Consider the following 17,926-nt stretch of genomic DNA (forward strand, 5'->3'; position numbering starts at 1 on the left):
ATGTATGTGGTATATTATTTCTTCCAAGCACTGGGTGCAGGGGCACAGTGGTACATGGTTAGCATACTAGCCTCACATTTAGGAGAACGACAGTTCAAATACTCATCCAGTCATCCAAATTTAGGTTTTCCATGATTTCCCTAAATCACTGTAGGCAAATGCTGGGATGGTTCCTTTGTAAGGACATGGCCAATTTCCTTCCCCATCCTTGAAACATTCTGAGCTTGTGCTCTATTGCTAATGATCTGGATGTCAACAGGACATTAAACCCTAATCTTCCTTCCTTCTTGGGCACAGTTTTTGTTTGAGCGATCTACAGTATATTATAATCAAAATGGGAGCTAATGTGTTGACACATTCTGTATAGAATCTTACAGGTTCCATTGAGTACTGAAGCCTTGTTTAATTTTAGTGATTTTGGCTGTTTCTCAAAGTTCAAATGGTTCAAATGGCTCTGAGCGCTATGGGACTTGACTTAACATCTGTGGTCATCAGTCTCCTAGAACTACTTAAACTAACTAACCTAAGGACATCACATATATCCATGCCCGAGGCAGGACTCGAAAATTGCAATCGTAGCAGTCCCGCGGTTCTGGACTGAGCGCCTAGATCCGCTAGACCACAGCAGCTGGCCGTTTCTCAAAGCCACAGATGCTAATATCTGTATCTCTCATATTAACAGTATGGTGTGAGGATTAAATTGGAGCAGTAGCCTACTTCTGCATCTTTCTTTGTAATTTTTATTTTTTTAATTTTTTTTTTAAGAAATGAATTTTAAGATCTTTGCTTTTGCTTTGTTATCCTCAATTTCATTTCTTCACTTTTCGTAACTCATTGAGTCAGTCATGTGTGTTGCATGTGTGTGGGGAGGGGGTTTCAGGATGCTCATGACTTAAATAACTAATTAATACAAGTTATTTTATGGAAGAAGAGGTAAAATAACAATTTCACGTATGCATACTTACCTACCCACCATTGCATTGCCTGTATCTTATTTGTTGTGTGAGTATTAATTATACAATTATTTATTAAAACATTCACATCTTTTTAATTACAACGATAACTCTAATGACTGCAGGTGATAGCAAGAATAAAATATAGAAAGAAAAGAAGTGATGGTATTTATTAGGTCTCAACAGCAACAAGGCAGTGATATTTCTTTCACTACATTTTCATTTTTATGCAGTAATACATTTCACATATGAACAAATTTAAAAACATAAATTACAGTTAAAATCCTCAACAATAAATCAATAACAAAAGAGTGTTTTCAAAGTGGTTAGAATTGGTAGTGAAAGTAGCTGGTATTAAATGAAAAAATTCTGACCTTGCAAAATTTGCAGCTTTACAGTTCTTCTCCTTCTACTTTATATGGTTTCTGTAAACATGATAAAGAAGCAACTTCTTCAAGCTGATTCTTAAAAAGGAGTAATTCTACAAAATTGGTGCATGAGTCCTTAAATTTTTTCTGGCTCACATTTTACGCAACTGTATAATTCTACAGTTGTAGAGTTCAGATTTCATTCTTGCTTATGGTTGTAATTGTGACTACTTAAATTTTATACCATTTTCTGTCACTTACTTTATTTACATTTCTACTATTACAAAAATAAACTTTAAGATCACAGTACTTGCTTTACAACATATGCAATCTCACAACAATATAATCATACAGTGCTTTTAGAATCTCTATAAATTGGAAAGATTATCTGAATCATACAGAGATTATTTTCAAGCAATCTATATACTGTCTTAAAAATATGGTTGGGAAAAATGTATAAATGGCAGGAGATGTTATTCACTTAAACTTCTGGAATCACTTGTGGTTCAGCAAACACAGTGATGAAAATCAACAATCTGCAATACTGATGTATCATAGATATATTTACCTCTGTTGTTATACTTCCAGTAGTTTAAATTAGTTTTAACAGTTTAAGCTATTAAACATAGTGACTTAAAGTGTCAGCAATAAAGTGAATCTGTTAATCAGAAAGAGTCAAATTTTTTGAGTGCTGGATATTATCCATATATCCCGGTTTCTGTGTTACTGACAAATGTTTAGTGCAGTATAATTAGTAAATGTTTCTTTTTTATGATGTGATATTTTGAGAAGTGTTTAAATGAAATTCTTTAACTGAAATATCTAAAACTCATAGCCACAGTACCTAAGCAATGAAACATAAAATATCTATAATGATGAGAAGTTACTGGAAATAGTATTCCATTCATTCAAATTAGTTTACAAAACTCTTATTCACAGAAACAAAAAAACCAGTGAAAGAAATAGAACAGTGGGAAAACTTTTACCTCTGAATTACTGGTATGTAACTGAAGAGACTTTATAGGACAATATAATAACTTCTGGGAGTCTTTCAGTTATTTCACACTGTTTTGGCAGAAGACAATTTTTAGTGAAGATCTCTTTTGCCTGTACTTCTTTTGTCAAGGCTTTGTGAGGGCAAGATGCCAATTCCAGTCTGCCATTCAGTCAGTAAGACTGACAGGCTATTTTTCTTATGACATAATTTTTCTTAGCTTTCAATTGAACACTTGCTGAAATTTTATGCAGCTGGTATTCTTTCATAATCTTTTGATAAAATATTTATGCCTTTGTCATTAGTTTGTAAGTTACTGTCAAAAAAAGGACTCTTCAGATACAAATAAGATAAGCTGAAGATTTTTCAAACTTATATTTTTGACTACATCAATCAATATTTGACTATTTTCTTACTTTTTCTATTATGTTTCTTTTTCTAGTTACTTATAATAGTAACATACTCACTATTTATTTTTGCACGAAGAGAGAAACGTATACGAACAAATATAATTTTTTGCCTGTAGTAACTTAGGATATTTTGTTAAATAGTAAATTAAGACTCATGGGCAATTTACAAGATTTCAGGCTTATAGTAAAGATTGTGAAAATGCATGCTTTTTTTTTAGGGAAAGCAGAGTCACTGTTGGCCACTGGAATGAGAATAACTTACAATCTCTTTGGAGAGCTATTTGTGTAATAAATTATGAAAATAGCCAAGAGTTCATATCTATAAGAGAAATAGCAGTGTGTTTATAATGGATATATATATATATATATATATATATATATATATATATATATATATATATATATATATATATATATATATAGGGGATGATCACCAGCAAGTGAATTTTGGCATGTCACTTACAGAAGCTGTTTCTTGCATCTTGCTGCAAGTACTCGCCGAACTTCCCAGTTGCTGAAGTTTTTCTAAAACTTGCAGAAGTGTTAAGTGTTCAGTATTGGTACAGAAATGTCATTTTCTAAATGGGCAATGACAGAGTGGCCAAAACAAATATAGGTGGAACCCCTAATCTTAAACAAGTAGCCACTCTCTCCTGAGGGGGTGTGAAATGTATTTGCTGATTACCTTGTCTCACCAGAATGGGAAGTAGAAAGTTAGTGAAGACATCATTGAATTTGAGCTGAAATTTTAATACTAATGTAAACATAAATGTGTTACATTTCCAATAAAAATAATAAATACTGTTTGCAAAAATCAAAGTGTAATTAAAAGTGGATCTCTTGCTGATACAGCTTGGTACAATTTTGTATCATGTTTTCAAACATTTGATTGTACAATAGGCAAGGGACATTCTATACTTGCAGATGACTCACCAAAAATTTTGAATCCATGTGAAGACCTTTGATTTTAGATCATTCAGTAGTGTTTAAATATGTATGCCTTTGTATCCATTTCTTCGCCCAAACATATCATTTTAACAACTTTTTGTTTTATCATGATTTTTTTTCAATTACAATAATTTAACAATGGTGGAAACTGCTCTAGTTTTTAAGCATGACACTGTCACTTGCCTGTCTCATAACACGACTCTTATGGAAACAGTGGTGCAAGAATGTGTGGTAAGTTGTTGAAATTAATTTCTCAAAGTGACTTGCAGAAGTAAACCTGCACTAGTTCTTGTTTTAATGTAAATATCTTAGCAAAAGTTATTTGTGGAAGTTATCTGCTAGTGGACAAACACATTAGTATTCAGCTGGAAAAGAATATAATGGAACAGAAATTTTAGTGTATGTCTTTCCATTTCATTGAAAGATCTTACTGAAAAGCACATAGTGTAGAGGCAGAACAGAAGGTTTGTTATTGCAACACTCTGAGGAAATTTTGGTTTTTATACAAGGCCAAATGCAAACACATGTTGCTAATGTAACGACACTGACATGTAACATGGTATCAAAACAATGATGGTGCACAATAATAAAACAGAAATAAACAAAATACACAAATATCACACTGTGTAATTACTTGTACAAACTAAATGAACAGTTACTGTATGTGAATAAGTGTTGCTGAGTACAGAATAAGCTTCTGTACATTTATGTACTGTACATCTGCTGCTTTTCCAGAAGAAAATTTCTGTTGATAGAAAACATTGTATAATGTGTGAAACTCTTTCTAGGAAGCTATTAATACCTGTTTCATAAAACAAGTCCTCAATGGTTACCATGGAAGCTTAAAAGACAATTATTTGAACTATCATATCTTTTCATTGTAATAACCATAGTATTTTATTGATAACCTGATGTTAATATATTTAAAATTTTATTTTTGTTTATTTTCTTACAGAACATCCGTTGTCATTCTTTATGCAGATATCAAATAACATCTAACAAACAAAAAATATTAATAGTGTCCCTTCTTCTGACTCCTGCCAATTTCAGTCCTCTTTTGTTGTATTAGCTGCTTTCTGCTGAGCGTTTTTTCAACATAATTGCATTCTATTCTTTGGGTTTACTGTGATTATTATTAATTAAAGTGGTGCAGCTTGAAAACCCACATATTCCAAAAGAGGAAAAGATACAAAAAATACCACATGTCAGCTGATATAGCAGAAATGAATCTAACACCACGAAATAAAAACTAATAGATGTATAATATGTTCTATGGCTAGACTATGTTTTACAAGCCTCTTGAATTAAAATATAAAAGTAACAGTGTCAGCCATTCTGTATGATAAATGTAAACATTCAGTCAGACCACTCTCTAATTTGTCCATAAGATGCTGGTTGTTAATTTTCTGGACAAATTCATAAATAACAGTGACACTATCAAGTTGTTCTTAATGTTTCTGAACCCACAAGACACAGAGGTTGCAAGGGCAATAGAAATGAAGTACTTCAGTAACAAAATATACCAATGAACTGATTAATGACTGCTGTTCAGCAAACATTTGAAAACAATAGACATGAAACTGTACAGCTACACCAGTTTAAGGTTTCAGTGTACTGCAGTGATTGAAACTGGTATTCCATAAACACATATATATTAAATGAACTGTTTGTAATGATGGTAGGAAATAGGCTGTATATTGTTTATTACAATGTCAAGAATATTTATTTGTTAGCACAAATGTCAGTGCCATTCGGCATATAACTTAGTGTGATTAGATCAGTTTATATTGTAAGTGGCAAGAGCACATTGGATTGGGCAGATAGAGAAATCTTCACACTGTGGCAGGAGAGATGAAGAAAGTGCCAGAGTATCTTCACGTTTAAAGATAAGAAAAGTAATTTTGCAGGGTTCTGGTTTTGTTAAAAGAGATGAAAGTTACAAGAAACTGTCATCAGCACAGTCTTATGTAGAAAGCTCACACTAAGAATGACAAAACTGAAAGAATAATAAAAGAATCTGTAAAGTTTTATTATGATTGGTATTCTCTATCCTAAGGAAACTTAGTTAGAACTAACTGAGTTAGAAAGCCAAAAGAAAAAGTGAGAGGGGGGATCAAAACCCAGTCAGTAACTCCTTATTGAATATTGTACAATATGTGCAAATGGAGATAACCATACAGAAATAAAATCAATGAAGATATACACCAAAACAGGATGACTTGATTCTTCAAGAAGCAGTGGATGTCAGACCAAGAAGGAAGATTTAAAAACTAAAATATAGATAAAGAATATATGTTGATATTCCAACCTAGAATTTCCATTGTTAAATAAACAATACATGTTGACTATGGTACATGGAGGGAGGAAAAAAGCTACTGCTCTTGCTGTACAAGAACTTTCACAAAAGATCCATACTTTTGATATTTTCTCCAGGGAGACATCCTAGCCATACATTTAAAAGAGTTATAAAGCTGATTCATCAACAGAGAAAGAGATTATGAATTTAATATTAGCACAAGGCAATATGTCCTGCTAAATGGAATTATGCAGCACTGTTTGTGAGGAGCTGAGGTGCTACATTGTTTTATATTATATTTGCCTACTGATATTCATCTTACATGCTATCTGACATACATTAACACAAATGTAAATTACTTTTATCCTGATCTGATTTCATTCTGGTGTAATCTATGTAATGGCACTTATCAATGACAAGTGAGAAGTTATGTAGGTGATATAAATGAATTCTGTAAGTGTGATATTCATACACTTAGCATTTGTATTAACATACAAAGAAAAATCTGGAACTGATGTGTTTTTTTAAGTACTGCAAAGGGCAACACCAAAAGAAATAGATACTTTAAAATAGTTACCCAGCTATAATCACTTTCCTCTGAAAGAGCAGTAGTTTCTTTAAGTGTATTATAATCTAAATTGAGTAAGAAAATTTGGCTGACTTTGGACAGAACAACTCTGCATTACTTTGAAGAAAATTAACTTTGCTTTCAGGTTCTCTTTCATACTGGTATTTCAAGAACACATTTTGTACAAAATTAATGTGAAAGAAAGGCATAACATTGACTGATATGGAAAATGTAGAGATGAGATGACAGTCATTCTTAAGGATTATCAATTTTACTCGTTAATTGTAATTGGTGTAAACTGGTGTAACAGTTTGTCCTATTGTTGTATGAATAGTTTTTTGTTGTATTGATATTGTGATACAGAATATTGTCATCAAATTATTGTTGTTTGTTGGTGGTAAATGGCTATTTGGAATTGATGCAAAATATTCATAATTAAATTGATAACATGCAAAGAAAACAGAATAAAAGGACCTTAAAGTTTGGAAAGTAGCCCATGGGCTCAGCCCAGAAGAAATACTTTGTTGAAAATACAAATTATACATAGACATATTGAAAAATGAGCCCCAAGGAAACTACTCAAAGCATAAGTAGAAGAGAACATTGAATACATTTTAAGTTGAACGCTTCACCACATCTCTCGAGTGATGTAAAAGACATATGACAACTATAGGTAATACTTCTCATAAATGAGTGCACTGTGTGACCAAACTGACAGTTTATGACTGATTTGCTTGGCTTATGGTTATTTATTTGTGTTTCCCGTGTGCTACTATAAATGCATGACTAATGATGAATGTCACACAATATACCTGATAAATCCTCAGTATAAGAGAATTATGACATCATGAAGGAAAATGAAAACTCCACACCACATTACATACCATCTTAGCATGTGATTAGAGTGCTAAAGGCTTTTGTTTTAGATTTTTTTTTTTTTAAATTTAAGTTGCTCATAAGTAGAACTGCTCGCTACACATTGATATTTACTTTTGCATGAGTATACATTTGATAAGAAAAATTATGTGGAGTTTTTCTCAGATTAATCATGCTTATGCAACAGAATCAGTTGATTTATAGTATGAGACAGATAGAAAACAAAAATAATGATAGTAGAGTTTCTGGTTTGGAATTACTGATAATATTACTCATTTAGTTGTCCATAATCTTACACAATAAAAATAAAAATTATTGTATGATATGATGGAAAAGTAATTCTAAATAATTTAGGTCATTGTTAATATTTTTTGAAGTCAAGTTGTAAGTAAAGCTGTGTTCAACTGTCAAGAATATAACTGATGTCCAAATTCTGTTAATATTACAATATAACAATGCACAATGAAATTGTTGAGTGGATAGTTGGTAGTGTGATTTATTAACCACCAAGAAAGCACATTCATCAGTCCACATTACCAGAAGATTCATTACAGCAAACAGCAGTTTTCTTCTGTCCTAGTTCCAAACACGAAGTGACCTGTTCTTAACATGCTCCAAAGAGTGGTACCAGTTGTGAAGTCTGTTTTATGTCACATTTCATTAGATTTGTAAATGCTTAGAGTTACATTTCAGTCTGAAGATGAGATGATACAAGAACATCTTCAGTTATATTTGTGTTCCAGCGTCCACTGCTGGGACAAACTAAGAACTATATGTTACACTGTAACAAATAGTTACATGCTGTTTATTTTTCAATTTTGATGCATTTTGAACATTGTTTATCTTCTGGTCGAAACAACAACATACTCTATACTGTTTATAAGAATCATGTTAAAATTAAAAGTAGCAGGGACATTGCCATGTGGCCCACCAGCAGCCGTGGAAATCATTGTGCAGTTTTAAATAAATGAATCAGATATACTTTTAACTGATTGTGATAATCCAGTAAGCAGCTTAGATACAGAGTATCACAGCTCATCACTGTCAAATAATAGTGGAACTTACCAATGCAGCAACACAGAATAGGGAGATGACGTTTCCAATATTTTATTTGAATGGTGAAATTGAGGCTATCGAATATGAAAATTATCAGCAAATACTAATAGTGTGGCTCAGAGCAAAAATGGCACAGAACACAGCTTTTATTTCAACTGTATGGCAGTCAGTGCAGAGAAATTTTTTAAATGTTCCTACTACTGGGAGATTTAAATGTTATACCAGCACAGAAGTACCACTCCTCCTACAGAACAAAACAGAGGACTGGTGCACTGTCATTTGCCAGTTGCTCAGCTGCTTCTCTCCAGTCAAAATGCAGGTTTGCTGCAGTATGTCTGGATGTAGCCAAACATCACAGAAGCAAAGTCAAAGTCAGGTACTACAGTGCAGCAAATGGCTCAGTGTTCTTTACAGGTAATATGCTAGGCGCTAAATCTGGCTGACTAGAGGTGTTGGGGCAGAAAGTCTTTATCTCTGGAAGTGCGAGGGCAGCTAAAGGCACGTCGGTGCTAGCCGTGCCCAGGGCATGGCAGGGCGCAGACGCAGGGTGAAGCAGGTGACGGAGAAGGGGGACGTGGCGTCGACGACTGCAGTGGCCTAGCTGTTGTCACGAGCCGCTGCGTGCGGCCGGAAGATGACTCGCACTGTCGAGTAGCTCCTCCGGAAGCCCAGCTTGGCATACAATCCCAGTGAAGCATCATTCTCGGGTCGAATGACGACAAAGGGCTGGTAGCCACGATTGGCAACCGCTGCTGACAGCCGGCGAGCCAGTATCAGGCCGTAGCCTTTGCGTCGGAACTCTGGCCGTGTTTGCATGGAGAACATGGCACCATAGTAGGACTGCACCATCCAGGCAGCCAGCTCGCCTGTTGCCGAGAATACTCCATAGGCAGGTAGCGCAGACAGCAGCCGGCGGAACACCTCGATGCTCTCGAGGTCATTTGCGGGGTACAAGTCATGGATGGCATCAGCATGTTCTGGGCTCAGCTGCCGCACCTCAGCCTCCTCTGCATTCAGCCTGTGGACAGATTGCGAGTTCTAACACATCTTGCACTGCTTCTGTGCTCTCCCCCTGGCTATGCATTATTGGAAATTTGTTTAATATGCACAACGATTACCTAAAACATGACCACAGCCCAAGTGAGATTGAATGCCAGCTGATATCACTGTGGGAATGTGACCCGGTAAGAAAAGTATATAAGCAGAACATAGAGGAATGAGGCACAATTCTAGTGGTGGCTGAAAAATGGTGAAATTATGAGTAGGCAACAAGGTTTCGGAAGTCCACACCTCATCACAGAATGTGTAGGCCGGAGACTTGCCTGCTCTACACGGTGATTTTATCCACTCTAGGGTTTGATTGAAGAGAGGGTACAGAACAAACAAGGTCTAATGAACTTATGCCCAAAAATTCATGGTTTCCAAGCTAGAGACAATTTATTCAATTATACTTTGTTACAGAGATGCAATCTAATACGCACTACACCATGCAGCCACAGTTAGAGCAAGCAAGGTTTCCTCCTAGAAGGTGGTACTGTTCCTGATACGTCATGCACTAACGCCCTCTCCTGCCATAGTAATTTGTAATGTTGCATCTGATTCACTTCTCTTCTGACTCACCTTGTAGCATGTCTGATACAGTGCTGTACATAGTGGCTGTGTATTCGAACTGAGAGCTTGCCAACATGGTGTTCACTTACAGAAAGGCAAATGGCAATGGGCAGCAGGCAGCAAGGTTGAATCAGGAAACTTATCCCCACAGACAACAACCACAGCATTCAATGTTTGCAACAGTATTTCACCATTTGTCTGACACAGGGTCAGAAAGCTGGAACTTACAAAGGATGTACCCAAAATATTCGGAAACCAGACTTGGAGGAAAATGTGATTAACACTGTGGAAGGTGCTGACATGCCAGTATTAGGCAGTTGGCCCACAAGTACAATGTGGAATACACTCCATGACAACTGTTACTTTCCTTATCACTTACAGCATTTGCAACAGACCTGCCACATTGGGAGCAGTTTTGTCACTGGTTTCTTCACCAGGCAAACCATGAGTCTGGGATTCAAATCATCCAGCCTACTCACAGATGAGACCACATTTACACAGAGTGGTATCTCAAACTTTCATAATCATCTGTGGGATAGTGTGCGGAGCCCCCATGGTATGGTGACTGCAAATCATCAGCATCGGTGCAGTGGGAATGTCTTCCTTCCACATCAAGTAACATGATGGAACTATCAGTGTTTCTTATGGGTGACTTTGCCTCCCCTGCTCGAAGAAGTGCCTTTGATGGTTCGAAGGGTTATGTGGCTCCTACATGATGGTGCTTGATCTCACTTCTCCATTAATGTCCAGACACATCTCAATCATGTCTTTCCTGGTCGATGGATTGGTCAAGGGTGTTCAGTTGCATGGCCTGCTCACTAACTGGACCTCAAAATGTATGTTTTCTGGTTATGGGGCTATGTCAAAAGTATTGTGTATGCAGGCAGAGCCCACACTGTAGACACTAGAGCAGCATATTCATGCTATTTTGACACTGTTCAGATGCAACATGTCCAATGTGAAGTGTGAGACAGAACATTCTATGGTGCTTACACACATATGTTAAGGCCCCTGGAAACTATTTACAACACATACTGTAACTGTGGGGGCATGGTGCAGCACGTATTAGACCACAGTCTTTGTAACAATGTATGACTGAATAAATTGTCTCTAGTATGGAAACCATGTACTTCTGGGCATAAGTTTATTAGACCTCTTTAGTCTTGTATCCTCTCTTTGATCAATCCCTAGAGTTTGTACACAATGGAAAAAAAATCACCCTGTATGAAGCAAGATGAGAAGCAACCTCTAGCAGATATAATAACAGTACCATGCTGGTGCAGGCACCAAGGTTTTGGAGCACAGTGTTCTTTGCACATTGTTGTACATGGGGATCTGCAGCAGGTGACCACTACATGTTCCAATGTTGACACAATGACACCATCAATTATGTCTGTAATGAGCAGAGGATCATAAAAATTGAACCATAGATCCATGAAAAAGTATCATGTGGACAGATAAACCACATTTCTTGTTACACCAGATTGACAGACCTGTCCAGATCCAGGCAAATGGCTGCTTAAAACATGCACCTTGCCAAGGACACAGACAGATGGGAGCAGTATTATGCTATGGGGGGACAATCATCTAGGTTTCTATAGGACCTGTGATAGTAATTGAAGGCACCATGACAGCTATGGATGACATGAACATTATTGCTGACTATGCACATTGCCCCCCCCCCCTCCCCTCACTATTCTTCCATCCCCCATTCCTCCAGTCCCATCATCCCAATGATGATGGGCCCTTCCAGGTGGACAACACTGTCATAAGGCCATAATCATACTACAGTGGTTTAAGGACCATAATAGTGAACTCACTTGGTCTATTTCACACAATGACACCATCAATTATGTCTGTAATGAGCAGAGGATCATAAAAATTGAACCATAGATCCATGAAAAAGTATCATGTGGACAGATAAACCACATTTCTTGTTACACCAGATTGACAGACCTGTCCAGATCCAGGCAAATGGCTGCTTAAAACATGCACCTTGCCAAGGACACAGACAGATGGGAGCAGTATTATGCTATGGGGGGACAATCATCTAGGTTTCTATAGGACCTGTGATAGTAATTGAAGGCACCATGACAGCTATGGATGACATGAACATTATTGCTGACTATGCACATTGCCCCCCCCCCCTCCCCTCACTATTCTTCCATCCCCCATTCCTCCAGTCCCATCATCCCAATGATGATGGGCCCTTCCAGGTGGACAACACTGTCATAAGGCCATAATCATACTACAGTGGTTTAAGGACCATAATAGTGAACTCACTTGGTCTATTTCACAGAGGGAGAAATCTTATGACAGTTGAAGATGTCACTGATAACATCATAGAAGGAGGGGGAAGGGGAACGGGAAGGGGAAGGGGGAGGGAACCAAATCCAGCAGCACTGCAGATTGTGCTTGAACACCCCTTTTTACACTACTGGTAGCGGTTGTATCTTTACGAAATGACAGTGTAGAAATGGCATGGTGACAACAGTGTGCATATACAGCCATGACAAGAAAAAATGACTCTTTGCTGCCAACTTCACCAGTTTCAACCAGATGGAACACATCTGTGATGCTATTGGGTACCAGCTCCATACCCACAAACCAATGCCTTGTAATTTACAGGAAATGTGTGACTTGTGCATAGGCATCTGGTACCTAAGATCTCCAGAAACTTATCAAGGACTTGTTGAACCCATTTCATGTACAATCACTGCTTTATTGCTTTCCAAAGGAGGACCAACACACTATTAAGCAAACTAAATGCTATTAAGCAAGCTAATATCTTGGCTCATCAGAGTACTTGTGTATATAGAGAAAGCTGCAGACCATTTGAATGCCAATCCAGCTTGCAGATGATACATGCATAGTTCAGCAATGCTGGAAAAAAAAGAAAGAAACGAAACTGAAGCACTGAGTATTGTTATAATCAGAATGAATGTTTTCACTTCAATTCATGTTCTACCTCATCTGCACATGTTTTATTTCTAGAAATTATTCAGGTCCCAATCCCCTTGTCAGATATCCCTGAAATATTTTTCTGTTGTTTACCTTTTCATCTTCAGGAAATGTGGGATCTCAACCCTTGTAACATGCCTGCAGATAATTTTTGTATATGTTTGCATAGCCCTTTGCCTAGGGACTATAGGTGAAGGATTTCCAACATGTTGTTGTTAATGTGGTGTTAAGCACATTTTGTAAATATGGTAAATATCAGCTTCCCACAAAAAATGTGTATTTTGTATTATCAGTAACTTGCAGTTCTCTGTGCGTCTGTGCAGTCTTGGGTTTGTATTAACTCAGATAATGGAGATCTTGCTGTTTAAAAATCCATAATAACCTCCATGGTTAGTGTTGCCAAATATTAGCTGCTATTATCAGAGCACTAAAGGTCACAAAACTCCAGGGTTTTAGCAGTTTTACCAGGGGTGCAAGATCTTCTTGATATGGTTCCACATACTTACATGTGCTAGTAGCAAAATTTTGTTACTTTGTGTTGCAGAATTTATGTAGATTGTCAGACTGAATACCTGATGAATGACGAATATTTTGACATCAAAAAATGTTACATCATTTCTGCATTTATACTGCACTTGGCAACAGTCATAAAATGCACATGTTTATTATGTGTAAAAACAGGATATGATGTCTAAAAAATTATGTCAGAAAGAAAATTTTGACACTTGTAAAAGGTATATATGGAAAGAGAGAGAACAGAATGTTTCTAACTTTCTTTGTTACCCTTTAATCTGGCCAATTGTTAAAATGAATACTATCACTTTAATTTTGAGGAATTGGTGCAAACTGTGTACTATTTATTCACAACATTGTGAACAAGGGCACAGAATTTAGTCTGAATCTATAGTACCCAGTCAATTTCGGGGCACTAGAATTTGTGTCCAGCTGCAGGCAACATTAGAGATCTATCTATATAGTATATTTGTGTGCTGCAGCCATTATGAAGTGAATGTCATGCTGTGCCATGCCAAATCCAGTAAGCACACATGTAAGACCACCACTGTCTGATGAATGCATTGTTTGTACATTCCCCCTCTCCAACACATATGTGCTGAGAGTCTGTGGGCAGTGCTTACTGCCTCTGCTCCCCACACCCATCTTAGAATTCATTCAATTTGTTAGGCACAAACTACAATTAGTGGTCAAGTACTATAGATAATACTAACATGGTAGGTTGCTGAGCTGTTAAAATTAGTGCTTGATTTCAGTAAAAAAATGTGAAAACTGTGACTGGCAGTTCAACTTTGTGGAGAAAATTGTGACAAGGACTCACCTAATTCCATCCATCACATTACTTAACAAGGGATGCTCATACCCCACGGCTCATTAATTTTACTCAGCTTTTGTACAGTTGCAATGCACACTTAGATGTAAGCAATGCTGCCACAGCATGCTAGCAGGAGCGAAAGACAGGTAACGATCTTATCTCACCGTCACATACACATTTCTAGGAAACCCCTCACCCCTCAATTTGCTCACTCCTGTCATGCAGTTGTGTGAGGTACCTTCAAGAACAGGATGTACCTGATACGTATCATGTGCCCTGTCCATAACTGTAGGGTGGTTTTGTGTGGTATATTCAACGTCACGATATAACCCGATATCCCGCCCACATCTGTTGGACACTTGCTTGATATAAAATTGGCTGAGTTCTGGTGCAGATAATACAGGGAACGAAAGGCTATTTACAACTGGTACAGAAACCAGATGGCAGTTATATAGAGTCGAGTGACATGAAAGGGAAACAGTGGTTGGGAAGGGAGTGAAACAGGGTTGTAGCCTATCCCCAATGTTATTCAATCTGTATATTGAGCAAGCAGTAAAGGAAACAAAAGAAAAGTTCAGAGTAGGTATTAAAATCCATGGAGAAGAAATAAAAACTTTGAGGTTCGCTGATGACATTGTAATTCTGTTAGAGACAGCAAAGGACCTAAAAGAGTAGCTGAACGAAATGGACAGTGTCTTGAAAGAAGGATATAAGGTGAAAAGCAAAACGAGGATAATGGAATGTAGTTGAATTAAATCGGGTGATGCTGGTGTAATTAGATTAGGAAATGAGACACTTAAAGTAGTAAATGAGTTTTGCTATTTGGGGAGGAAAATAACTGATGATGGTCGAAGTAGAGAGGATATACTATGTAGACTTGCAATGAAAGTATTTGTATGGAGTGTAGTCATGTATGGAAGTGAAACATGGACGATAAATAGTTTGGACAAGAAGAGAATAAAAGCTTCCGAAATGTGATGCTACAGAATAATGATGAAGATTAGATGGGTAGAAGACATAACTAATGAGGATGTATTGAATAGAATTGGGGAGAAGAGGAGCTTGTGGCACAACTTGACTAGAAGAAGGGATTGGCTGGTAGGACATGTTCTGAGACATTGAGGGATTACAAATTTAGCATTTGAGAGCAGCGTGGAGGGTAAAAATCATAGAGGGAGACCAAGAGATGAATACACATAACAGATAGAGAAGGATGTAGGATGCAGTAGGTACTGGGAGATGATGAAGCTTGCACAGGATAGAGTAGCATGGAGAGCTGCATCAAATGAGTCTCTGGACTGAAGACAACAATAACAACAACAACAACAACAACAAAAATTGGTTTTCAACATCTTAATAGATAACTCAAATTGGTTTTTATTTATTTTTTATTTTCTACCCCAGATTTGACGTAAAATGTGGACTTACAAGAGAAAGCTCAGCGTGCAGCTTGCTTCATAGAGACGAAGTACAGTTCCAAAGTGCAGAGAAACTTTTGGACGCAATTATTCAGACTTGGTATATGTGGTTCACGGAAGCAGGCAATCACAAACAGAGTATGGGTTGCCCCTCTGTTTCGCAACACCAATGTGGACGATGTACAACAGGCATTTGCCAGAAGTCCGACAAAATCAGTGATTACTACTAGAAAGTTGAAAATGCTACAATCAACAGTGCACAGTGATATGTCTGCAGAAACAGAGGAAACTAACGATCAAAGTCCGAAAACAATTTATTGTACTGTTCAATTAACCAAAACAAATTTTCCAAGTATAACACCAACACAAAACAGTTATCCGTCTCTGAATCACAACTATATACAAGAATAATATAGAAAACAAATGAAATAATTTCCCTCTAGCCTCTGCCAGAGACGTCTCTGATATACCAAATCTAATCCAGAGATCAGCGAGAAGATCCAAGCCGGGCTGCCAGGGCGGCAGCCATCGATGAACTGCCGAGCGCCGGCCTTTATAGCGCTTCGACTGATGAGTACCTCGGAACTATTTTCCATCACGTGATCTGCAGCAACCTCTTCCTTATGTTTATGTGGGCCGGTAGAGGCCCCTGGTGGCCGCTGGTGTCTTTGCTGTGTTGTTGTTGTTGTTGTGGCCGTTCATCAATATTTCCTGTCGGTTGTGTAATGCTTCGGTGTGCCTGTAAAGCGGGCAACCTGCGGCTGCAGGCTGTCAGTTTGGTTGCTGATATTTTAGGCGCCGTGATGTCTGGTGGAGAAGGCCACAGCACACAGAGCTCTGCATAAGCCTTTATATCTACAAGATGCAGCTGCTTCAGCCACTAAAGCCGATGGATGAATCTCAGTGTGAACAGTTTTCAGTGGATCTATTTTCCAAAATTGAAGCAAAGAACAGCTATTTGAAAAAGATTCGTTTCTCTGGTGGGTCAACTCTTCACGTATCACGTAAAGTGTTACAGTCCCCAAGGTCAGTGACTGAGGCAGAGGTACCAACAATTGCACGATTAACGACAAGCGCAATCAATCTGGCCACAATAAGACCAGTGAGGCCTGACTGACCACCCTGCCACCCATCAGCCAGTGGTGTCATGTGGATGCGGTATGGAGGAGTGGGAGTCGATGCACCACACTTCCAGCTGTTATTGGGCTAGCAGATCCGGTGTTGTTCCTGGACTGTCAAGTAGCTCCTTCTCTGGTAGCATGAGGCTGAATGCACCCTTTTTCAGTCCTTCCACAAAGGAAAATTCACTGGCAGTATCAGGAATTGAGCTTGGAGACTATGTGTGGCAGTCAGTGGGGAGGGAGGGGGGCTTGAATTATGGTTGCATAAGATATTGATGCAAGTCTAGCCTGAATTACTAAATTTACGAAACCGCCCACCCTAGCAAACGATTGCACTCTAATTATGGCTGAAATCTACACTACTGGCCATTAAAATTGCTACACCAAGAAGAAATGCAGATGATAAACAGGTATTCATTGGACAAATATATTATACTAGGACTGACGTGTGATTACATGTTCAGTCAATTTGCGTGCATAGATCCTGAGAAAACAGTACCCAGGACAACCACCTCTGCCCTTAATAAAGGCCTTGATACGCCTGGGCATTGAGTCAAACAGAGCTTGGATGGCGTGTACAGGTACAGCTCCCCATGCAGCTTCAACACGATACCACAGTTCAACAAGAGTAGTGACTGGCGTTTTGTGATGAGCCAGTTGCTCGGCCACCACTGACCAGATATTTTCAGTTGGTGAGAGATCTGGAGAATGTGCTGGCCAGGGCAGCAGTCGAACATTTTTTGTATCCAGAAAGGCCCGTACAGGACCTGTAACATGCGGTCGTGCGTTATCCTGCTGAAATGTAGGGTTTTGCAGGGATCGAATGAAGGGTAGAGCCACGGGTCGTAACACATCTGGAATGTAACGTCCACTGTTCAAAGTGCCGTTAATGCGAACAAGAGGTGACCGTGACGTGTAACCAATGGCACCCCATATCATCACGCCGGGTGATATGCAAGTATGGCGATGACGAATACACGCTTCCAAAGTGCGTTCACCGCGATGTCGCCAAACGAGGA

The 17,926-nt window shown here is 38.1% G+C and overlaps 1 protein-coding gene across 1 annotated transcript in view; it reads right to left on the reverse strand.

Annotated features, from left to right (window-relative positions):
- Positions 1-3,074: 3,074 nt before the first annotated feature.
- The window catches only part of LOC126334915 (uncharacterized), a 549,387-nt gene continuing 534,535 nt past the window's right edge, over positions 3,075-17,926 (reverse strand). Inside the window, exon 5 of the mRNA XM_049997637.1 lies at positions 3,075-9,487. Coding sequence (XP_049853594.1) covers positions 9,067-9,487 — 421 coding nt within the window. The 3' untranslated portion in view covers positions 3,075-9,066. The remainder of the gene's footprint in view (positions 9,488-17,926) is intronic.

This window comes from Schistocerca gregaria, chromosome 1 (genome assembly GCF_023897955.1).
Source record: "Schistocerca gregaria isolate iqSchGreg1 chromosome 1, iqSchGreg1.2, whole genome shotgun sequence".
NCBI lineage: Eukaryota > Metazoa > Arthropoda > Insecta > Orthoptera > Acrididae > Schistocerca > Schistocerca gregaria.